The following is a 25,000-nucleotide window of genomic DNA, read 5'->3' on the forward strand; positions in this document are numbered from 1 at the left end:
GTGACTTGTGGAACGTCCGCTCCTGGAAGCGATGGCGGCGCGAATGGGGCGTGGGTTCCCCGACTGCGCGCCTCCAGCTTCTGTTGTCGTCCTGGTTTGCTCCACAATTTGGGTCTGACGCTCTCCAGCCCGCAATTTTAACTTTCCTACTGTTTCCGAAGCTTCACGGGAGTCCTGAAGGGCTTTCCTCCGCCGAGAACTCCATTCAGGCACTTACTTAGCCACCCATTCACCCTTCAGGGGTCCTCGAGCTTCTGCCCGAAGCTAATTAAGTGATGGACGCAGTAGCCAAGGAGACTAGTTGATTGACAGGCATGATTTACCAACCGACTCTGGAAATTCCAGTCTGTGTTTGCCCAACGCGTGGCCGGCAGTCCAATTAAGAAAGTGGAAGCTCCAAAGGGGGCGGTCACGGGGCGGTCTGGGTTGTGGTGATTCCCGAGGATTGTGCGCTGGAAGCTGAGGCGTCTGCGGGCATCCGCACGATGCCGTGACGCGGCAGCGCTGTACAGTTGACACCGCGAGCACGCTCCAGCGGGTGGAGTCCTTCGGTCGCGGAGGCGGCGCGGCGTGAAGGCAAATTGTTGTTTTGAGGGCTGTTCCCTCGAAGCTTTCGGCGGGTGGGGGAGGGGCGGCGGCCGACGAGCGGGCCTTGTGTGCGCCTGCGCCGGCCCCTTTGCCGACTGGGCAGCACGCACGCGCATGCCCAGAGTACGTGGAGTCTCGTGGCCGGCAGCATTGCGCATGCGCGTGGAGAAGCCCGCTAAGGAGCGGCGCTGTCGGAGGTCGGGCGGGCTGGCGGTGACGTCGTGAGGAGAGCTTTAAAGTGCGGGCCGGGCCAGGCGTCTGAAGGTCCGACCCAGAGTCTGGCGGAGTCTTCGTCGAAGCCCTCCGCGGCATGAGGCGCTGCTGGCGCCTTTTTTCCTCAGGACGTAGAGAAGGTGGAGGAGGAGGAAGCCCCGCTGTCGCTTGTGCTGCATGACCGACCGCTGCTGAGGTTCGACCCCTTCCTGGCCCCTCTACGCCACCCTCTGGTTCCTTAAGCCACGCATGGGGGCCCGGCACTGAGGACCCTCGCTTCCCTTTCGGGCCCCTGGCGCGTCCCTTGAGAGCCATGCCGGGCCGCCCCGGAGGACCCTAGAGTTTTGTTGGTGGGGGCCATGGCGGCCGCCAGCGGCTACACGGACCTACGTGAGAAGCTCAAGTCCATGACGTCCCGGGACAACTACAAGGCAGGCAGCCGGGAGGCCGCCGCCGCTGCAGCTGCTGCTGTGGCCGCCGCCGCGGCTGCAGCGGCCGCCGCCGAGCCTTACCCGGTGTCCGGGACCACCAAACGGAAGTACCAGGAGGACTCAGACACCGAACGCAGCGACTACGAGGAGCATCAGTTGCAGAAGGAGGAGGAGGCGCGCAAGGTGAAGAGCGGCATCCGGCAGATACGTCTCTTCAGCCAGGATGAGTGCTCCAAGATCGAGGCCCGCATCGACGAGGTGGTGTCCCGCGCCGAGAAGGGCCTGTACAACGAGCACACCGTGGATCGGGCCCCCCTGCGCAACAAGTACTTCTTCGGCGAGGGCTACACGTACGGTGCCCAGCTGCAGAAGCGCGGGCCTGGCCAGGAGCGCCTCTACCCTCCGGGCGACGTCGATGAGATCCCGGAATGGGTGCATCAGCTGGTGATCCAGAAGCTGGTGGAGCACCGCGTCATCCCCGAGGGCTTCGTCAACAGCGCAGTCATCAACGACTACCAGCCTGGCGGCTGCATCGTATCTCACGTAGACCCCATCCACATCTTCGAGCGCCCGATCGTGTCCGTGTCTTTCTTTAGCGACTCGGCACTTTGCTTCGGTTGCAAGTTCCAGTTCAAGCCCATCCGGGTGTCGGAACCTGTGCTTTCTCTGCCGGTGCGCAGGGGGAGCGTGACTGTGCTCAGGTAACACACCTGGGAGGAGGGACTGGCCCTGCACCCTGCCGCCTAAAAGTATCCATCCGGGTCGCAGAAGCTGCAGCTGGTGGGAGCCGGTTCTTTTTATGGTTCTGACTCATCTTCTTGCGTGCAGACCATAGGAAGCTTGTGTCTTAAAACTCCTAGTGGGATCAGACCGCTGTGGAATTCTGTGCCTGCAGGCATAATGGTTTATCTGAGACTTCATCTGAAAGCATCTTTCTGAAGGCTAGCATAGCAGTTCCCTTTCAATGAGTGTTGTTCTCGTCTTGCTTTTTATTGTTTTTGAAGGGGGTGGGTGGGTCTCAGCCCAGGCTAGCCTTCAAACTTTCTACACAAGGATGATCTTGAATGTCTGATTCTCCTGTCTTGGCTTCCCAGGTGCTGGGATTACAGTTGTATACTGGCCAGTTTTTTTGTGGTGCTTAGAGATTGAACTCAAGGCTTCGTGTTTTCCTTTTGGTTTAAAGTAAATCACTTTCGGTTTTGGACTTAATGTCCATATCATTTTTTTTAAAGCCTGTGCTTATTATCTATAAAGTTTTTCCTGTTTTGTTGTTTGTCTATCTAAAAGTTTTCTCTGTTCTGTTTTCTGTTTAACAAAGTGTAATGGATTCCTGAAAAGAAAATGAAGGCAGAGCCCTTGAGTTTTTTTTAGGATTTTTGATACAGATTTTTCCATTCTCAGGAAGAATGACTTCCTTGGGATTGAACAGTTGTAGTGGTTTTGCCAGAAATAAGTTCAGCACACTCTTAAAATTCTCCCTTAGTTTCAGGCCTCTGTAGGCACTTTGTAGAAATACCATAGCAGTTACTGGGATCCAGTAAAACAAAATACAGCTGGTCTGTTGACCTGGTGTTTGGCCTTGTGATTCAGTGACCACATCTTAGGCTCTTGGCCAGTTGGGGCCCCAGATCCTGCTAAGAATTAGCTCAGTGCCCTGCCCAGCAGAGTAAATCATGTGCTGGAACACTGTTGGTTGTTTATATGAAGTGAAATTTTATTTCGAAGCTGTCTCCTTTTAGCCCTAAAAAAGGTAAGCCTGGTTAATCTACTTCACTAATCCTCAATGTGAGGCCTAGACTACAACTGTTCTGAGTGTCTCAGATGCATGGTGTTTCCAGATAGTTGTCTTAACAAAACGTTTTTAGAAGGGATTTTCAGCTGGTAGTGCATGCCTGTGTATATGCTTAACACTTGTGAGGCTGAAGCAGGAAGATTACTGTAAGTTTGACATTGTTCAAAAAGATCACCCATCCTCCCAAAAGAAAGTATTTCCAGGGTGTTTGCTGTGTAAGGAAGAATTTTGGGATCTGCCTTATTGAAGTTCCTGGGTGCTGAAAGGATTTAAAGGCTATTTGGTCATTTATTAGGTTATTTTTCCTCACAGTCATAGACCTTTTAGGTTATCTAGAAGTTTGGCAGTGACTGGCTGCTTAGTGGGGAGTTCTTAAGGCGTTTTAAGACTCCCCCAACACAGTCACACTAGATTTAAAAGCAGAACTCACATTCTTGATATGAAGGTCTGTTAGTGATTAACAAGATTGCATCATCAGGAAACTTGTCTTCTCTTAGCAATAGTAAAATTCTGAAGCTTTCCCAGTCCCTTCCAACCCTTCCTGGATTCAAACTTGGTTCCAGAGTTAGTGTGGGAGGCCCAGCCACGTTCTGAAAAGTGCTGCCCTGGGCTTTGAATCCAGCTCTCACTTGCTTTTGGTATTTATTTGTTTATTTATTTATTTTGAGACAGTCTTATACCCTGTAGCTTAAGCTGGCCTCTCCAACTCAGCACTATTACTATCTCTGCTTCCAGTGTTCAAGAATGAGCCATTATGGCTAACTTTTGGGATACTGTAGGTGTGTTCTCGAAAACGGTTTTCTTACCTGTATAATAGTAGAGACTATGCCAACTTTTGAAGTCTATTTGTTAAATGTGGTGATTTGGTGTCTAACAGCATGACACAGAATAGGCATTCAAATGTCTATACAAGTACTTACAGTGAGCCCCTGCTCTGGGTGGAAAAGGTGCTAAGGAATTGGTTGATCTTGAAACATGGCTCCAGTCTTCACATAGCTCATTCTCAGTAGGCTTTAAACCAGGTGGATCATCAGAATCCAGAAAGACAAAGAAACATGCTGAAGGAGCATCTTGCTTATTGTAAGATATTAGAAGTTCTTGAGAGGAAGGAAGCTGGAACATAAAGAATGGCTAGAAATTAGCCACAGTGGTAGAATCACAAGTTGAGGTATTGCAGCAGTAGAGCATAGTCATTAGTAAATAAATGTTGTGAGACAGATGGTATTCTGTGTCAGAGATTTTTAGTAGGGGTTATCCTGGTGCTAACAGTAGTTTCTCAATGTTGATATTTGGAGCTGCTTGTAAATTCTTTTCCGAGTGGGCTGTCCTTGAACTGTTAAAAAAAAAAAATCCTTGGCCATCATCTACTAGACACTTAATAACATTTTTTATGATAACCAGAAATTGGCTTCCAACATTGACGGGTAGCCTAGTAGGTGAGGGTTGCAGGGCATCTTCGTCACAAATTGAGAACTATTGTTCTAGGGTTCTGAACACACCCGATAATTTAAATCTAGCACCTGCTCTGTTAAGATTTGTTTTCTTGGTTCCCAGTTAAGATGAACACCTGCACATTAGTAATGCCCCTCATCAAATCCTGTATGGAATCCTGTTAAGAGGTTGGCTTTTTCCTTGTTTCCCCAATAGGTTCACTTACCAGAGGTGAGAGTGGTAATCTTGTATGTTGGGTAGTTGAAAAGCTGTGGTTGTTTTACAGATGCAAATGGATTCTAGAAATTGTTTTCTTCAGTTGGTGGCAATCGTGTCTTAATTTGACAAATGACAAAATTGTTTTATATTTGTTAGTGGTCAGCATGTATTTTGATTCATGAAGACATATATATATATATATGTACACTGTTGCTGTCTTCTGACATACCAGGTAGTTGTGAGCCACCATTTGGTTCCTGGGAATTTGAACTCAGGACCTCTGGAAGAGCAGTTGGTGTTCTTAACCACTTAGCCATCTCTCCAGCCCATAAAGTAATTCTTAAAGGATTTTAAAAAAAAACATTTCAATTATTTTAGTAAATCACCTCAAGCTGGTGTGCACTTTTAATGCCAGAACTTGGGAGGCAGAGGTAGTCAAATCCCCATGAAAGTTGAGGACAGCTAGGGCTATACAGAGAACCTCTGTCTCAAAAACCAAAAATACCTCAAGACTTAACTACTTACGGATGTTTCCTTTAATCACTGCTTTGTAGTCATCCCAAACACCTGGGACTAGGCCACAAGTCTAGAAATGACTGCTTCAACCCAGCCATCCATTGTGTGCTGGTGAGCTTGATCTTTGAACTTTTCTGTCTTCTGGTTAATAGTGTTGGGGAATCAGGCATCCCTGTCGGTTTGGGGCTAATAGCTGATTTTGTTTGGCTGGTTGAAAGCAAAATTTAGCCTTGTGGTTTAAAAGTGTTGGGAAAGTAGGACAGAAAAGTCCCGGGCTGCATCTCTTGTTTGGATTTTTTTTTTTAAATGAACATTTATTTGTATGTGTGCATATGTTGTTTGTTATGCATCCGGGACAACTTACGGGACTTGGTTCTGTTCATGTGGGTCTTCGTATTAAATTAAGGTGTAGTTAGTCATCTTGGCAGAAAGAACCTTTATCCTCTGAGCTATCTTACTTGCCTCTTGTTTCCATGGGATGAAGTCAGAGCTGTAAACCCCTAAGAAGGGCTGATGGTTATTGAAATTGGCTTTCCTTTGTGTTGCCAGGCCTTACAGGCAGAAAGTAGTTAAGGAGAAGCAGCTAGCTGGGAGCCATGGTCTTCAGCAGGAAGCTCGGAGCAAGCAAAGAATAATAAACAGACCATGAAAATCTCAAGACTGCCTGGCTGGCCATTTTAGCCTGAGCTGTTAGTGTGCAGCTCTCTTGTGATATAACCCTTACTGTCATATGAGCAGTACCTATTTCCATATTCTTTGAGGCCAGCAAGGCCGTGTGACAAATTAAACCTTGTTACCAAGAAACACTGATGGACTTTTCTGGTTTTGCTTGTTACTTAACACAGTTAGCTACCAAAAATTAAAAGATTATAGCACACTTAGTAGAAGTTTCATCTTCACTATTTTAGCTGTTTGTACATGAGCAAATTATTATTATTAATATTTTGAAGACAGGGTTTTACTATGTAGCCCTGGATGGCCTAAAATTCACTATTCACTATGTATACCAGAGAACTCACAGATCCATTTGTCCCTGCCTTCCTAGTGTGAGTGCTGGGAGGCATGTGCAAGCTGGCCATGAATAAATTACTTTATGGTCCTATTTTTCTCTTTTTCAAAAAAGGAAGCCAGTGATGCTTTCAAGTTGTCAGAAACGACTGCGTCTTTGTTAAACTGCTTACTGTTGAGTTCTTGAAGTTTTGCTAAAGATGTCTCAAGAGATGAACTGTTGTCAGTACTTTGGTATGTGTGGAATTGGGATATATCATTGCCACAAAGCCCTAAGACTTCTTTTCCTGGAGGCTTGGGTTAACAGTCCTGTTTTTACCAGTGGCTCCTGCCCTACCCCTAGCCCTTAGCTTCTTCCCCCTGCAAGCTTGTCAGTGGTGTTGTAGTCTCAAAGGGACTGCCTAGAGAAAATAACCCATCAAAGGGAGGCTGGCATTAGGCTATTTTACGAGTTCATCATTTTTAAAATTTTTTAATTTTTATTTTTTGGTATGTCTTGGCCTAGGCAGGATATGGAGCAGTTCGGGAATGGTGGCCGTCTTGGAAATGAGCTTTAGCAACTATATCTCCAAGACTGTCCTAAGATGAAACATGAATAGTTTTGCACATTTCCTTACAAATGGGTTTCCAGAGTTGTTGTAATCTCTGTTGGTCTTAAAAAGACTTTAGGTATAGGATATTAGCACATATTTAATTTCTTTGTCTACAGTGCTGAATTGAGTAAGATCTTGGAAGAGTGTTGTCTTTCAAGGAAAACAGAATATTCCATAGTCCAAATATAGTAAAGTCAGAATGGTGTGGTTGGGTAGCATGAAGAAAATAAGTTGGGACAGGAGGCTTAGGGAAATTTTACCAGGAGAAGGTATGAGTTATTCTAAGGTTTATAGTAGTGAGTGACAGACAGAGCTAGGTCCTGGTACTTGATGGTTATTGCTGGCTATGAGGGCTCAGCCTAGACAGAGAGCAAGCCAGCTGGACAGCATAAGGTATTTCTTTCTCTATTCTCCCTGTGAAAACAGCAATAGGAGGCCATAGAAATTTCCATCACATCACAGGGGTAGAACTGAATCCAGGGCATATTACATTTCAAGCTGGCAGAATGAGATTTTCACTGTCTCCTGTAGCAAGTACGATTTCTAGCAGAAACAAAACACTCTTGTAATTTCAGCTAGGCATTTCTACTTAAGTTCAGCTAAGAGAACTTTATGTTAAAACCTTTTGGATTCTCTCTCCTACAGAGGAAAAATTGGACTATCACAGATACCAGGAGGTTCTAGAATACTGGTGTTGATAGTCTTAAATTCAGGGTTGGTATGTCAAGGTCACTTCTGTGGTTCTGTGCAGCGTTTCCTCTGTGCGTACTAACTAGTTGTGAGTCCTGGGCTTAGGGCAGGAACCTGGCATGGCTTATTTGCTTTATAGCCCCTTGGAGGATTGAGCAGGGAACATGGAAGCAGTCAAGCTTTGACATTGTTTAACAAATTGGATTTGTTCCAGTGATACATTAAGAGAAGTGGTTTCTTGTTGGAGATAAGAAGTCAGGGTCGTTGGTCATGCTTACCTGTAAAGGATTTGAGATTGTGTTTACCCTGAAAGAGCTGAACTCAGGCTCTGGCTTGCTAAGTGATCTAGGCCCTTTAGCATTGCCAGATGCTTAGAATCTTAGGTAGGAGGGTCTGGCGTACTTTTGAGTTATCCAGCATCATTCTCAACCCTCAAATAGGCTTCCAACTGCTCCCTTCCCAGTGGTTTCAGTTGTGTAAATAGTCTGCCTTTTAATTCTGCCTTGAAGGGAAGTGGTATCTGTCTGCCTTTTAACATATTGAGTCCTTAATGACAAAAAATGAGTGCCTAAATTATATAAAGCATAATAAGATGAACACTGGAGAATCTACTGTTCTCCTTAAAAGCATTGAAGAAACTAAGATTTTCTGTTCATCATGTGACTTAACTAATGTCACAAAAGTTGTAGCTAGGTAGAGCATGGTGGTATAGTTAAACCCAGCACTTGGGGAGGCAAAGGCAGGTGGAACTCTGAGTTTAAGGACAATCTGGTCTTCATAGTGAGTTACAGCCAGGGCTTTGTAGAAAGACACTGTCTCAAACGGGCAGACTAAAAAGCAGTGCTTCTTATTGTGGACTCACAGTTATTAATAGCAGTGAAGAGTGGGATTCTTTGGGCAGTGCTCTGTTACAGTCAGTGATTCTTTTGCTATAGTAATTATATATAGTAATATTTATTTTACAAACAGTAATATCCTTTCACATACCAGTCCATTTTGAAACTCTAATCGGTATTTTCCAACTTGATTTGGCTTATGGATATTTGTCCGTAGTGTGTCTTACAACACACATACACACACACCCCAAAACCACTAAAGAACCCTGATGTAGAAACGGGTAAGGCATTTATTTATTTTTTTATTTAAGACCTTTATTAACAGGTGCTTGCAGTTTATTGACTTTCTTGAAAAAACTCAAGTTGTAAACTTTATTACAAATTAAAAATGAAGTTCTTAAAAATCTCAACTTGACCAGATATGAAACAATTAAAAAACCCTTAAAGGTGTATTAAGAAAAACCAGACCTTTTTTTTCCTTAAAAAACATTTGTCATTACCAAAAAGAGACATCTTTAGGTAAAGATAACAAAAACCCCATGCTGCATAGATAATGCAGATAGTTCTAGTGTATCTGGTCAATGGGCAAAATGCAAGCACTTAAGGTCTTCAGCTCCAATCTTTGTTCATTTCTTATTGCTGGAATTTCATATTCATTTCTTCTTGTTGGATGACCAACCCAGATGATGGTAGAGATGGTAAGCCGGTATTTACTCAGCCCCGCCCTGCTCAGTCTTGGGAGATTTCAGCTGGTGAATTGGTTGCTTTTGTCTCTTTGCCATCTTGTGGTTTAGGGTTCTCTGGGCACCTGCATCGGTAGTTGAAGTTGCGGCGATACAGACGTTGAGATGGCTGCTGACCTTGGGTCTCATCTCCTTGATTTTCTTTGTCCTCTTCATTGCCCTCCTCTCTAGGCTGTCTTTGGCGAGGAGGGCCCCTACGGAATCATGGTCTGTAACCCCGATACATATTCTGTCTCACTGGTGGGTAAGGCATTCATAAAGAGGCTTGTCCAATCACCTAAGACCATTGGAAAACAGATATTTACATCTTGGTTCATAACAGTAGCATAATTATGAAGTAGCAAAAATATTATGGTTGTAGGTCAACACATCATAACTGTATTAAAGGTTCAGAGCCTTAAGAAGGTTGAGAACCACTGCTCTATGTGTTGAGGATGAAACGGTTTGGGCTTATATTTCTTACTGGCCTTTGAATCCAGCATTTCTCTTGGGACAGCCTGTCATTTAAGGAGTTATTTCTGAGATATTTTGTTTCAGGTAGTTAAGAATGTTATCTGTTCAGCGGTACTTGAGAAGGAGATGATCAGTAGCCCTATGAGAAAAAGGATTTGGTTTAGGGGCAGCTAGGAATCCTAAATGAGAAAGCTAGAAGGCAATCTCTTCCATCAGGCCTGGTATCTGGCTGTGTTGATCTTTGCAGTTCAGTGGAGTAGCTTATAGTGGAAGTAGCTTTTCTTTTGTGGGTGCTCATTGAGAACATGGGAGGGACTCAGTAATCAGAATTATTCCCAGAACTTCAAGTCAGGATTTCAGTTGAGGAGAAGATAGTTATCTAACCACATTTGGGTCAGGGCAGGCTTCTGTCCTTTTACCAAGGACTTCCATCTTCGTTCCATTTGCTTCTAGAGTTTGTTTATGATTTTGTGCTGGGGATTGAACCCAGGGTCTCACACATGCCAGGCAAGTGCTTGAATTACACCCTATCCTTAAGAGCTGCAAACAAAAGCAATTCTGGTCTATGATAGGAGAGTCCTGGTTCAGACTGTTACTTACAGTTACCAGTGAATCTTCTGTGTGAGGTTTTTCCATGAATCGTTTCTAGGCAAACACTAAAGAGTTTAAATATGGGATATTTCTCTTCTGTGTAGATTCTTGAACTTCTAGTAGTGGGTAGAAGGCAGCCATAAACTTGATTCTATTTCTATCCCCCCATGAACTTGGGTTGTCTTTCTACTCTCTTATTGGTAACTTGTTCTCTCTTTCTAGTGGGTATGCTGCTGATGAAATCACTCACTGCATACGGCCTCAGGACATCAAGGAACGCCGAGCGGTCATCATTCTCAGGAAGTAAGTACCTTCTTGTCTGGCATCTCACTATCTAATTATTTTGCATCCTTAGACTGTTTAGGAAATTCAGTGTTGAGCAAAGAAGTGCTTCTGATATTGACAAACTTTTTTTTCCTTTTAAGGATTTATTTTACTTTTAGTTATATGTGTTTGTGTGTATTTGTGTGTGGGTATGCGCACATGTGTGTAAATGTCTGGAGTCTAGAAGAGGGAGTCAGATGCCTAGGAGCTAGAGACATGGGTGCTAAGAAACAAACTTAGATCCTCTGCAAGAGCAGTGCATGCATGCTCTAACTTCTGAGTTATCCCTGGTCCCTTTGGGCACAGTCTTGAAACAAGATTTGGGGAGTACTTTTCTAGACTGACTCCACCCCCACCCTTTACCCCATCCCCCAGCTCTCCTTCTGACTTGTTACATGTGCTTTTCAGTGGTTATTTTTAGACTGTATCGTAGTAGCCTACTTAAAAAATGCCTAGACTTTCACTAATATAAGGAGGAAGGAATAAGGAGAGGTGACGAGTGGGAGATTAGGATGCAGTGTTTAGCTGGCTTGTATAGCTGTATTCCTCTGGTGAGGGGGCCTTGGGGACATTCTGATTAACATTAATAACCTGCCCGGGCTTAGCTGGATATGGCAGCTCAATAATACCTGTAATCTAGCATCTAGGAGGCTAAGGTGAAAGGATTGGGTCAGGCCTGTCATAGAATAAGAAAGAAGGGCTGGAGAGATGGCTCAGCGGTTAAGTGCACTCACTGCTCTTCCAGAGGACCTGAGTTCAAACCCCAGCAACCACATGGTAGCTCACAATCACCTGTAATGGGATCTGATGCCCTCTTCTGGTGTGTCTGAAGACAGCTACAGTATGTTCATATACATAAAATAAATAAATCTTTAAAAAAAAGAATAAGAAAGAAAAGAGAAGGGGGGAAAAAAGGAAAGTTAATCAAGCAGAGTGAGACATTGGTGTTAATACGTAGGAAGTGGAGGTAGAAGAGTTCAAGGCTTGCCTGGGGTGCATGAGGTTTGTGCATCTTTCCTTTCTGTCTTGTTTTTGTTTGTTTGTTTTTAATGATTCTTACAATGTTGCCTTGACTAGCCTGGAATTTACTATGTAGACCAGGCTGGTCTTGGAGATTTGCCAGCCTCTATTTCTGAAGTTCTGGGATTAAGACTACCATAATAAAGAAGTTCCATCTTTTTTAAAAAAAGAAAAAGTTGAGTGAAGCAAGTCCAAGTGTACAGGCTCAGATATGCTTGGTGAGATGTATATTGTTTGCCCCTTTCCCTCTTAAAACGTAAGCAAATTCTTTTTAAATATTAAATACATTTAAAATTTTTGTTACAGAAAATGTTGCAGGTAAGTCAAGTATTGTAGTGCAGAGACAGGTAAATCTCTTTGAGTTCAAGGCTAGCCTGGCTTACAAAGTGAGCTTCAGGACAGCCAGAACTATCTAGAGTGACCTTGTCTCAAAAAGGCTGGTGAGTTGGCTCATTGACTAGTAGCACTTCTTCCAGAAGACGACGGTTGGATTACAATCACCTATGTGGTTGAAGTTCAGTGAACTTCTATATAGTTAGAATAGGTATTTGGAACAGAAGCTGTGAAGCTTCACATTGGATTTTGTACTTTCAATATTTAATTATATTATGCACTTACCTACCACTAAGAATGGAAAAATCAATGACACAGGTAGAACTAAAAAAACAGTTAACTGGGCTGGAGATGGCTCAGTGGTTAAGAGCACTAACTGCTCTTCCAGAAGTCCTGGGTTCAATTCCCCAGCAATCTACATAGTGGTTCACAACCATCTGTAACGGGATCTGATGCCCTCTTCTGGTGTGTCTGAAGACAGCCACAGTGTATTCACACATAAAATAAATAGTTCTTTAAAAAACAAAAAACAATTAGTTTTATACACTGGTGTTTGATAATTTGTTTTGTAAGGCATTGTGAGACTATTAGAGTTGCTATATACCCTGTATTTCATTTCCTCTTGTTATCTTCAGTAGTATATATACTAGTAACAGTAAATATACTAGTATAGTATATTTGTTACAGTGATTGCTGAAGTCAAGATTATAAGTTTAGGATCTTCCTAGGCTACCGATCCCTGAGCTAGCTAGATGAGGCAAGTTTGTGAGACCCTGTCTCAAACTAAAAACTAAGAAGGAATGGCTGGGCTTGGGATATAGTTCAGTGGTAGAATGTTTACCTGGTAGTTAGGGCCTGAGTTTAATTCCCAATACAGAGAGCTATATCAGTAGCTAGACATGGTGGCAAGTGCATGTAGTCTCAGCTTCTTGGAAGTCTGAGGCAAAAGTCACTTGAGCTTAAGAACTGCAAACCAGCTTGGCATTGTAGCAAGACCCTTTATCTAAAAACAAACAACAAGAGAAAAATCAGTTGTGGCTGGAAATGTATTTACAAAATAAAGCACTTTGTAAATATTACTGGGGCTTTGAAATGCATGTATCTCCATAGTTTTAAATTTACCTAGTGTCTTAGCTTTTCTGTTTATGTAATACAATTTTCTAACAAAGGTAACTTTAAAAGATTTTATTTTGTCTTATGGTTTTAGTGTATAGACCTTCATGATGGGCGAGACCTAGTGGTAGAAGAAGCTTTAGGTAGCCGGTCTCGTTACATACAGGGGACAATAAATGCTTGTGTTCAGCTCAGTTTTGTCTTTTTTTTTTTTTTTTTTTTTTTTTTTTTTTTTTTTTTTTTTTTTTTTTTGGTATGGTCTAGTATCTCAGCCCAGGGAATGGTGCCACTAGTAGTGGGCAAGTTTTCCCAACTCAACCTAATCAAGACAGTTTTCTTTAAGTCTCTGTACCCAAAGGCTCATCTTCCAGGTGATTCTATATTTCAATAAGATGAGATTAATCATCACACTTAGGTTACTTAATTTTTTTCATGTCACCTTATTCCTCTTGGTTATAACAGTTTCTCAAAATTAATTGACTGGGTATTTTATAGAATATTGCAATGGGATGTACCTGATTTTTCTTATACTTGAACTAGGCTTACATTTTTTTGAAAAAGACCACAGAAACAAAGTGCTATTTATACCACATACCAAAGATATATACTATGAACCCAGGGTAATCCAAGGATTGACATAAATGTCTTTTTTGCCAGCAGAATGAAATTCTAAGTATCCAGCCTAGTCTCTTGAGGTTCTTTCCTTTATTTTACTCTACCATAAAGTATCCACAGCCACAGTGCAGTCAGTGAATTTATGACCTAGATTTATGGTCGGATGGTATTTGTTGGAAACACCTTCTTAACATGTTCATATTTTATTCATGTTGCCACTCTTAAATTGTATGTATTGTCATTTTGACATGCAGGACACCTTGCATACCTGTGGCCCTTCTTTAGGCTTTCTCAGCCCATATATGTGGCAATTGTAAATTTCCAAATTCATATTCAGAAGTAATTGAGGGTATATCTGGTACCTAGTTTGCCACTCATGCCAAATGAGATACTAGTTGATTAGTGAAGAATAATTTGGACTGCCAAAGAGTAGTTTCAGAATAGCTTTTGGAATTTGTCTTGAAAATGAATGAACTGAGACAGTCGAAAAGGAAAACATCCTAACTTGTGCATCTAAGTACTTATTCAGACATCAGAGGTGTCCTTGGAGTATCTGGGTCTTTAGTGAGGCAAAGTTCTAGTGAGTAGAGTCTGGACATTGAGTCTGCCCTGTTATTTATAGTTAAAGCTCGGGGAGCTGGAGAGATGGCTCAGTAGTTAAGAGCACTGACTGATCTTCCAGAGGTCCTGAGTTCAAATCCCAGTAACCACATGGTGGCTCATGGCCATTTATAATGTGATCTTCTGCCCTCTTCTGACAGGCAGGTGTATATGCACATAGAGCACCCATATATGAATAAATATTAAAAAACAAAAACAAAAAACCAGGGGCAAGAGAAATGGCTCAATGGTTAAGAGCACTTGATGCTCTTCTAGAGGTCCTGAGTTCAATTCCCAACAACCACATGTTGGCTCATAACCATCTGTAATGAGATCTGATGCTCTCTTCTGGCATGCAGGTGTACAGATCTACGTGCAGATAAAGCACTCATAAAATAATCTTTTTAAAAAAATCTTTATTAAAAAAAGGAACAAGCTTAGGCAGTGTGTAGTGGCACGCACCTTTAATTCCAACATACGGGAGGCAGAGGCAGGTAGATCTCTGAGTTCAAGGCCAGCCTGGTCTACGTAGTGATTTCTAGGACAACCAAGGGTACATAGTGATAAAAGAAATGAGCTCAGTGCTTAAGAGCACTTGCTGCCCTTCAAAGGAACAAAGTTCAGATTTGATATCCAAACTGGGCAGCTAACTTACACACACACACACACACACACACACATTTCTACATATCCCTAACTAGGCTAGCCTTTAACTTGCAGACACCCTCTTCACCTCTACCTCCAGAGTTCTGGGATTAAAGGTGCATGCCATCATACCTGCTAAAAATAAAAAGAGGAACTGAGTTCTGTCCCAGCAGCCACATGGTGGTTCACAACCAGTTCTAGGGGATCTCCTGCCCTCTTCTAAATTTATTTGAGCTTATAATCACACTTACCATCAGGTAAATACTAATATAGGTAATAAGAATAAAATTATAAAAATAAATAGAGTTTTCATTGCTGTGAAGAGACACCATGACCAAGGGGCTGGTTTATAGGTTCAGAGGTTCAGTCCATTACAGTCAAGGCAGGAGTTGTTGCTACATATTAATCTGAAGGCTGCCCTGGAGAAGGCTAAAGGTGGGAGTGGGGGCGGGGGTCGTCCTCAGCCTACCCCCCAAAATGACACACTTTCTCCAACAAGGCCACACCTGGTAACAGTGCTACTCCTTGGACCAAGCATATTCTTCTTCCTTTTTAAAAGAGATTTATTTATTATATATGAGTACACTGTAGCTGTCTTCAGACACCAGAAGAGGGCATCGGATGCCATTACAGATGGTTGTGAGCCACCATGTGGTTGTTGGGATTTGAATTCAAGACCTCTGGAAGAGCAGTCAATGCTTTTAACCACTGAGCCATCTTTCCAGCCCCAAGGACCTAGCATATTCAAACTACCACACTTACTCATTTTTAAATTTGTTTTTATTTTTATACATATGGATGTTTTGCCTAGACCTGACAGCCACAGGTCAGAGAGGGCATCAGATGCCCTGAACTAGAGCAGTGTTTCTCAACCTTCCTACTGCTGAAGCATTGTGATGACCCCAACCATAACATTTTTGTTGCTGTTTCATAACTAATTTTGTTATTGTTGTGAATTATAATGTAGATAATTTTCTAAGGTAGAGGTTTGTTAAAGGGCTTGCACAGTCCACAGGTTGAGAACCACTGGACAGAATTGTTACAGACAATTCTGATCTGCCATATGGGTGCTAGGAGCCAAACCAGAGTCATTTGGAAGCCAGTTTTGTAAATCCTGGGCCTTCTCTTGGGCCCCTACCGTTTTCATTGTTTGATCTTCTCAGTATGGTATCTTGCTAATGAGCACTTGCTCCAGAGAGATCACTTCCAAGGCTGTAGTTACAGATGAGACACTACCTGGCGTTTATATGGGCTCAGTTTGTCTGGCAAATACTTTAACTGTTTGAGCCAACTCGCCAGTCGATGTTGACTGTAGCCTTGACCATCCTCTCTTTGTTCCAATCTCATCTATATCTTGCCTGATTTGTCTTCAAGATAGAATTGCAGTTCTGGGAATGGCAGTCTTCATGTTAGCCTTCTCTCCTCTCATAAGGACTCAAATCTGCTTATTTCCAGGCTCCTCCTCCTGTACTGAACCCAGGGGTTTGTACTTGGTAAACAAGCACTCTGCCTCAGAGTTATAGTATGTGCCCCTAGCTCAGATGTCTTTGGCAGATGCTCACTTCTGCCACCTTAAGCATAATTTATATTTTCTGTCTCTGGACATGTTTGTGTTTCTTATTTATTTATTTATTTATTTATTTATTTATTTATTTATTTATTTATTTACAAAGTCCCATTGTGTAGCTGGCCTCCAACTCAGAGATCTGTTTGCCTCTGCTTCTGCCTCCTGGGTGCTTAATTAAAGAGATGTACTAAAACCTTCCTCCATCAGACTTTAAAAAGCCCTTGGGTAGGGGGAGCAGCTAGAGAGATAAGTGCACTGTTCTACCAGAGAACCTGAGTTCAACTTCTGGCATCCATATCAGATGGTTTACAACTACCTGTAGCTTCACCTCCAGGGGATCCAACTTCTCTGGCCTCCATGGATATTTGCATATGCCCCCATAACAGGCACACATACATAATTTAAAAACTTAAAAAAAGAGAGAAAAAGCTTTTTGTCTCTACTTGTTTAGCGTTCCCCAGAGGACCACTGGTAGGTGGATGTGGCAGGGTGTTGGCCTTTCTGTCTCTTCTTTGGCCCTGCCACTTGGTCTTCATGGCCCTATGTCTAGTCTGTGAGAAACTAAGGTCATTCTGCTTTCCTCTATCTCTTCTTTAGTCCTGGGGCAAAACTCTCCCTGTGATTGTACTGTTGGAAGGGAAGAGGGCATCTATTGGAGTGTGCCCACAATTCACTAGCAGGTTGGATAGATGCTCCTAGAAAAACTCTCAAGTGTAACTGGTTTGTGAAATGCTGCCTTCTAGGCTGAGAATGTTCTGGGATCTATTTATATATCATGCATAGCAGATCTTAATTGTTGGAAGTGTCCAGATAGAAGTTACTCCTAATCTTCACTTCTGGGCCTGAGAGTGGGAAAGACGTTAAAGTAAGTAGACTCTAGTTGAACCACGAGGAAACCAAAGCACAGAATATAGTCTGCTGGCCTGGAGGCCAAGCTGGTCTTCACTGGAGATGGATCTGTTCTGATAGGGTTTATGCCTTTACAAGATGCCCCTTTGAGACCCCATGTGTGTTTCCTTTGCAGGACAAGATTAGATGCACCTCGATTGGAAACAAAATCCCTGAGCAGCTCCACATTGCCACCCAGCTATGCTTCAGATCGCCTGTCAGGAAACACCAGAGACCCTGCGCTAAAACCCAAAAGATCCCACCGCAAGGCAGACCCTGATGCTGCCCACAGGTACTTAAGCTCTCAACAGAAGCCAGCAATCCAGTTGAGTAGGAGAGTGGAGAAGTAGAGGTGTGTAGCAAGACCATGAAGCTGGGATAAGGAAAACCCAGCACACCTGACACAGCACTGGGCACCACTCAGAATTAAGCCCCTGTCACTTAGTAGGCAGGCCTCACTGCTGTTAGTGCATCTTGTTTGAGATCTACTACCGAGTTAAGCAGCCCAATTCAAGGATAGGGGATTCTGAGTTTCCTTCAGTGGTGGTAAGACTAGAACCCTCTGGCTTTCAAGTAACAGCTTGTCCCTCTTGTTTGTAGGCCTCGGATCCTGGAAATGGACAAAGAAGAAAACCGGCGGTCTGTGCTTCTGCCCTCACACCGGCGGAGGGGGAGTTTTAGCTCTGAGAACTATTGGCGCAAGTCCTATGAGTCCTCGGAAGATTGCCCAGAGGCAGCCAGCAGCCCTACCCGCAAGGTGAAGATGAGGAGACATTGAGGCCCTGTGCCCTCCTGGAACTCTGGCTAATCTTGATGTAGCTACCCCATCTTCTGTTCTGTTTGAGTGTTTTTTCTTTGTTATTTTGGTCCTATATATGTTTTCCTTGCTTTGTTGCCCATTAAGGCTAAAGAACAGAATTGGTGAAAGACCTGGGTTCTTATGTTCTTGGCTTTCCTTCTTGATGGAAAAGGCTGTTAGCGTCTGTAGGGGATCGCTCACACCAGAGTAGCCAGTAGAGACATTGGGGACAGCTGTCTTCAAGTGAGTGGAACTGTGTCACGCTAAGTTTATTGAAACACACAAAGTGTTTTGGTTACGAAATTCTAATTTGGGCTTTAAATGTAAATCTTTGTAGTGTTTTAAGCAAAGTCTATTCTTTTGCCAGCCCTTTTCTTTCACTGATGCTCATGCTTGGATGAGGTCTCTTGGAGTCATACAGGCCCTGCATTGGGTCTGCTGCCCCTACATCTCACCTGCTGTCCAAGCTCTGGAAGCTCATGCAAATACCCTATTCCCCACTGTTGAGGTTGGCTGTGTATGGGGCTTAAACAGTGCCATCCTCTGCCATCTCATTTCTGAGTCCCCAGGTTTCCTGCATGCCCTCTGGCTTGCTCTACCTACCAATCCTGGGTGGTCAAGGGACTAACACAATGGTCCTGACCTCTTTTGCCAAGAGCATGCCTGTTTGCTGGGTTGCTCCTATTAGGCAGATGTGTGTGATTGTATGAAACAGTTAGACTTGCTGCAGTGGGCCATTTGTAGGAATTGTTTCTAGCTAGAGGAACTGATTTGCTTCCAGTCTAGCATTCGGGTTATGGGAACTTGGGGTGTGTGGTAGGGCTTTGTTTCTTTTGTTCTGAGGTGTTTCCCCTCCCATTAGTCTCTTTCTCCTCAGTTGACTGTCTTGGGCCTCTTTTCCCATATCATCTCTTTAGGAAGGTGTGCCTGCTCTGTCCACCTGTAGCATATACCTAAGGCCAGAAGTCAGACCTACATATTGGGTTGGTACTTTCTCTGCCTCATGGGCCTGGGTGCTGGGAAAGAAACTTCTAAAAATAATAGAAGAAAAATAGAAAGGTAAAGTCTTTGGTAGTTTGTGCCTGCTTAGATCCTGGGGGGCTGTGGGGTTTTGCTGATCCAGGTTCATTTGCAATGACTTTGGCAGCCAGACCAGGACTGGGCCTGCCGAAAACAGGCTTCTGAGTGGCCATGCCACCACCATTCTGGAAGTGCCCAGAGGTCTGGCCCTCGGGCCTCAGTGGCTGCAGAGATATGAGAGCGGCCAACCATCAGGAAGTCTCTCTTTGGGGTCAAATCTTTGCCAATGTGGAGCCCTCAAGTTGAGACTGCATAACTAAAGCAGTTACAGGTCTTCTGTGGTTTGGGGTTTTTTGTTTTGTTTTGTTTTTTTACTGCTCTTTTCCCAAAAATGATATGTAGTTGTGTGTGCAGCACTTTGCCCTAATATGTGTGTGCTCTACAATAAAAACCAAATCTAATATATTTTGAAACAATTGTCTGATGCTGTGGTGAGAGAAAGCCTAACCTTGGTTTTTCCCTTAATTTATTTTCTTGACCTTCCAACTGGATTTGGAGAAATCTAATTTATTGCCTACCAGTCCTCTGAGGACTGGTCACTGACACCCCTTGATTGATGGCTAAAGGTGGACGCCCTTGCCCACTGCCCTCTGCTCTCTCCTCTTCAAGGAGGATGGCCTTCAATAAACCATGGTGGCCAGAGACACACCTCATTGAATTCTAGAAGGTAGTCTCCCCTTGGTAGAGAAGCTGCAGGCCAGTACAGACACCACAGATGGAGCTGGAGCAGGAGAGGGGAGCTTGGGTAGAGGACATGGCCATTCTTGTACTCAGCAGCCAGGCTCCTGAGCTCCCTGGTAGAACATTGGTAGATAAAGCAGATAGGATAGGATGAGACTGGGGCTTAATTGGCTTCAGTCCACTGGGATCCCTAATGTGGGTCCCAGGGTGTTGCCAACTGCTTCTCCCCAGCTCTGCTCCAGTGATCTGAGCCATTTTTTTTCAAATTGCCACTGTGAATCCATTTGGTCAAGCCATTTCATTGCCCACAGAATGACTGTCCCACACGGTTTGAAAAGCAGTGGTAGGTCTAGAAGGGCTAGGGCCTCTGTATGAACTGTGCAGTGGACTGGGGTGACGCTGGAACTGAGAGAAAAGCACCAAATGTCATCCAGCTGTGATGCTGCAGAATCGCTGATCCCACTCTGTGCATGGGTGCCTTTCCCTAGGGTAGTGCCCCAATTCTAACAGCCTTAAGCAAGGTTCTCACACCTGACTTCCTGAATCCTCCTTGTTCCAGCCATGGTACTGGGCCAAGAGCTTTGTTGAATCAGCCCCTGATTGAGTCCTCATGTTTTACAGCAGTTGTTGCAACAGCAACTGGTACTAGCCCTACCCACCTAGGAGCTCATTCCATTACTTTATCCCTGTGTGGAGAAAGAAATGAGTCTAGAGTGTGCAGAAAAATAAGTGTTCTGTAGACCAGGCTCAGAATGGGGGAGAGACCTGTATATGACATGCTTACATGCATGTAAAGGTGTTCTGTGATGTATAGACAAGAAGGCAGTAGAGCCCATTAACTGTAAGTGTAAATAACATGTACAGTGTGCTTGTAAATCTCTGTAGTTAGTTGTTGCCCACAGAACATTTAAATTGGCTTTTTGTTGGAGAGTGGGATTCATCATCTACAGGGAGATGCATTTTATCAGTTTCTCTTAGTTTTCTATGGTTGCCAAAACAAACTTGAGAGAGCCTAAGCAAAAGAAATTAGCTGGGTGTGGTGGCGCATGTCTATAATCCCAACACAGGCTAAGGCAGAAAGATCAAAAGTTCAAGACCAGCCTGGGCTAAAAGCAAGATCTTGTCTCAAAGCAGCGGCATGGTGCTTGTCTATAACGCCAGCAGGAGTGTTGCAGGTTTGAGGACAGCCAGGGCTACAATGTGAGACCTGTCTGTCTCAAAACAGCAAAAGTTTCGACTGTTTCATACTCCCTCTCAGGCTTTGGTGGAAAGCCTATTCCTGCCTCCTGTGGCTCGATATGGCTCTAACCACTCTAGTTGCAAGTACTCTAGGTTCATAGTCACATGGCCTCTTGTATGCTATGTCTTTCTCAGTGCCTCTCTACACACCCCTCCTCGACCCACAACCCCCCCACCCCCGTGGTGCCCCTGTGTGTGTAGAAGGGATCACACATTAGCCCAGGCTAACCTTGAAATAGCAATCTTCCACTGCATCCTACCTTTTCTGACCCTGTCCTAATTGGGCATTTGTTATTGGATATAGGAACATCCATATAACCCACAGCTACATAACTCCACTTTCTTTTGGGGTGCGGGGAGGCCGTGCTAGGGATGGAACCCAGTGCCTCTCCAGTATTCAGCAAGGATTCTACCACTGATCCACACCCTAACCCCCACCTACTCTATAAAGTATATGCCTTCCAGAAACTAGAACCTGAGAGCCTTGGGAGCCGCTGTGCAGCTACAGTGCTGCTCCTTTCTTCAGAAACTGTTACTAAATGTGTGACCTATTGATTCTTCAAAGAAATTGTATTAATTTGATTGAAATTTCTCAGCCTCAGCACGATTTTAAATTTTAATCTGGATGATACTTACTCCACTGCTTGCTTGTATTTTTTTTTTTTTTTTTTTTTTTTTTTTTTTTTTTTTCTCTTTTTTCTTTAGTGCTGGGGACTAGGTCTAGGGCCTTGTGCTTTCTAGGCCTTGTAAATGTTACCTATGACCCCAGCAGCTCATTGCTTTCTGAAGTTTAAACCTACGCTGTCCAATCTGGAACCACTGGACTCTGGCTTTTGAGCACTTGAAATATGGCTAGTTTCAATTGAGATATGCTTTATACACCAGAATTTGAAGTTAGTATTAAAAAGAATGTAAAATATATAATTGATAACTTTATATTGATTACATGTTGAAATACTATTTTGGACATACTGAGTTAAATAAAATACATATTTAAATTAATTTTACTGTTTGAGTTTTTTTGTTTGTTTGTTTTAAAGTGGTGTTTGGGCTGGTATGGACTCATGCACATGCATGCAGGTTCCTGAGGACCCAGAAGAGAGAATGACACCCCAGGGAGCTAGGATTAACAGACTAAACTGTCCCGTGGGGTTGCTGGAGACCATTAAGACTCTTGTTTCTGTTTTGAATCTGGCTCTTGAGTTGTTTGTCTGCTGAGAATCACATAGGATTGGATAGATAGCTTACCTAACGTGTTCAGTCCCAGCACCACACAGACAAAACAGATCCTAGTAACACTAAAAGGGGTTATTTACACCCGTAATCCCAGCACTTGGAAAACTGAAGCTGAGGAGGGGATCATGGGTTCTGGATAGAAAGAACAGTAAATGCAGTGGGAAAAAAATCCTTACTTTTGAATATCAGTATCTTTGTTTTTAATATAATTTCAATTTTATATAATTATTTCTTCCTCAGTGTTGGGGACCAAGCTCAGAACAGGAAGCATGCTAGGAAAACAGTTAAACTGAGTCCTGTTTTAGTCCCTGAGTTTCTCTTTCCATTGTTAACTGACACAGGAAGTTTGTGAGAATGCATCTGATGTATATACACACCAAATTATTTTGGTGCCAGGAATTAAACCAAGGACTTGATGTGTTGGGTGAGCACTCTACCAACTGAACTACATCTTCCAAAACATGATTTGTCAGTTGAATTTTGCAGCTAGTGTGAGATACTGCAGGGGGTGTTTGTTGGCTTTTGGCAGAAGGAATGTGGTCTGATTTAGGATCTGGTGAGCTCTTGTGAAGACAATCAGAATTGGTAGGAAAGTCACTGCACTGGCAAACAACTAGGAAATGTAAAGTACCTGTAAAGGCTGTCCCAGATGTATTGTAGGTACTGGAGACTTGGACTCTTTAACAGCATTTGAGATCCACCAGCTAAGTACCAGACATTCATTGCTGCAGTTCTTCTTGTGCCCTCAATGTGGCAGCAGAGTCTCGATGTTATTTCCTGATGTCATGCAGAGCAGCCAGTCCTGGACTTGGGTGGCACTAAATACCCAGAGGTCACATCATCTGCCTGAGGTTGCCCACTGCTTCTGTTCTACACAGCCAGGGTTTTTGTGGCTATACTTGTTTAAAGGCGTACAAGCTGAGGGCAAGCAGAAACCATCAGGTAATTCATGAGCTGTGAACAGATTGCCTCCAACATGGATCTCACCCTACTCTGGAGAGCTTCTCTTGCAGAGCCTGGGTGCTCCTCGGTTACTAGGAGTGCCTCTTAGTACTGACGCCCCAGGGTACACTACTAAATTCCCATGTTTCCCCTCCAAGCTGGAAGCCTATCACATTTCTTCTATTCTCTCCTCTTTCTCACTGTGAGTGAGATTCCCTACTTAATTTATTATACCATTCAGTTGTTTTTAAGATGTATTTTATTTATGAATACACTGTAGCTATCTTCAGACACAACAGAAGAGGGCATCAGGTTGCATTACAGATGGTATAAGCCACCATGTGGTTGCTGGGAATTGAACTTGGGACCTCTGGAAAAGTAGTCAGTGCTCTCAACCACTGAGCTATCTTTCTAGCCCCCCATTCAATTCTTGCCACAACTTCTAACACCATGCTTAGAGTCAAATCCTAATTCTACAACTGTGGTGAGCAAACATCCTCTAGCTTCAGTGTCTTCCTCTGTCAAATGACCATAGCCTTAAGCTGACACTGGTGGCACATACCTTTAATCCCAGCACTCAGGAGGCAGAGGCAGATCTCTGAATTCAAGGCCAGCTTAGTCTACAAAACAAATTCCAGGACAGCCAGGACAACACAGAGAAACCCTACCTCAAAAGAACAACCACACACAAAAAATGAACAGCAACACACATACACACACACAAAATGAGTGTATAGCAACACACACATACAATGAGTATAGCCTTAAAGGGACAGTTGCCTGCACAGACTAAGTGTTAAAGTGTTAGCAAATCAGAGAATATTAACCCCACTCTACAACGAAGAAATGAGACAAGATGGCAGAGGCAGTACATTAGAACCTGGAATCACAGGAATGAAGCGTATAGCCCCACTTCCAACAGACCTGTGACAGTATCCAAATACCCAGTCCCTGCAGCTTCAAAGCCACAGACAAATGTAGCTATCTCAGGGCCAGGCAAACAGACAGCTGAGAAGGTAAGGACACTTGCTGCCAAGCCTGATCTGAGTTTGATCTCCAGAACCCAATTAAAGGTATGAGAAAGCTGACTCCACAGAGTTGTCTGCATATAACTCCCACACACATGTGTGCATGCACATTTGCATGTACTAGTAATAATAAATGTCTTTAAAAAACAAGAGCCCATGTCATTATCCAGGATCAGGCCTGTGTCAAGCTGAATCCTACCTCAGGAGAGGGATGATGGAAGGTATATATTATCTACCTTTGACCTTTTCTTTATTGGGGAGGGTGAAATTCAAGAGTGTCAGGATGTATTCCAGTCTAGCCTGAACTCCAGTTAACATCCTCTTTTGCAGGTTCCGAGAGCCTGTTTTCTTGTCTGTAAACTGGAATCAGAAGTGTGACCCTGCCCCCTCCCCCCAGTCTTTCTTTCCTAGTCACCAGCCCCTGGATAGAATATGCCACTTTGGGCTGGAGAGATGGCTCAGTGGTTAGGAGCAGAGGTCCTGAGTTCAATTCCCAGCAACCACATGGTGGCTCACAACCATCTGTAATGGGATCCGATGCTCTCTTCTGGTGTGTCTGAAGTGTCTTCAGCTATAGTGTACTCATAAATAAAATTGTTTAAAAAATTTGAATTGTGCTGGCTAGTTTTATGTCAACTTAACACAAAAGTTCTCTGAAACGACGAAATCTCAACTAAGGAAAAAAAATGTCCTTTTAAGATCCAGCTTTAGGGCATTTTCTTATTAGTGAAGGGCCCAGTCCATTGTGGGTGATGCCATCCCTGGTCCTGGGTTCTATAAGAAAAC

The 25,000-nt window shown here is 43.6% G+C and overlaps 1 protein-coding gene across 1 annotated transcript; it reads left to right on the forward strand.

Annotated features, from left to right (window-relative positions):
* The first annotated feature begins 456 nt into the window (after positions 1-456).
* ALKBH5 (alkB homolog 5, RNA demethylase) lies at positions 457-21,653 on the forward strand. The gene is made up of 4 exons (XM_080924327.1): positions 457-1,933; positions 10,327-10,407; positions 17,346-17,501; positions 17,810-21,653. Exons 1-4 carry the CDS (start codon positions 1,161-1,163, stop codon positions 17,985-17,987), a joined length of 1,188 nt encoding a protein of 395 aa, XP_080780453.1. The 5' UTR covers positions 457-1,160; the 3' UTR covers positions 17,988-21,653.
* Positions 21,654-25,000: the final 3,347 nt, after the last annotated feature.

This window comes from Micromys minutus, assembly GCF_963924665.1.
Source record: "Micromys minutus genome assembly, chromosome: 10".
NCBI classification, from domain to species: Eukaryota; Metazoa; Chordata; class Mammalia; order Rodentia; family Muridae; genus Micromys; species Micromys minutus.

Excerpts from the sequence above, each read along its gene's own strand:
- ALKBH5 (XM_080924327.1), top strand. The coding sequence starts at position 1,161 with ATGGCGGCCGCCAGCGGCTACACGGACCTACGTGAGAAGCTCAAGTCC. Across the intron at positions 1,934-10,326 it reads GGGAGCGTGACTGTGCTCAG|TGGGTATGCTGCTGATGAAA; the intron begins GTAACACACCTG and ends CTCTCTTTCTAG. Across the intron at positions 17,502-17,809 it reads GACCCTGATGCTGCCCACAG|GCCTCGGATCCTGGAAATGG; the intron begins GTACTTAAGCTC and ends TCTTGTTTGTAG.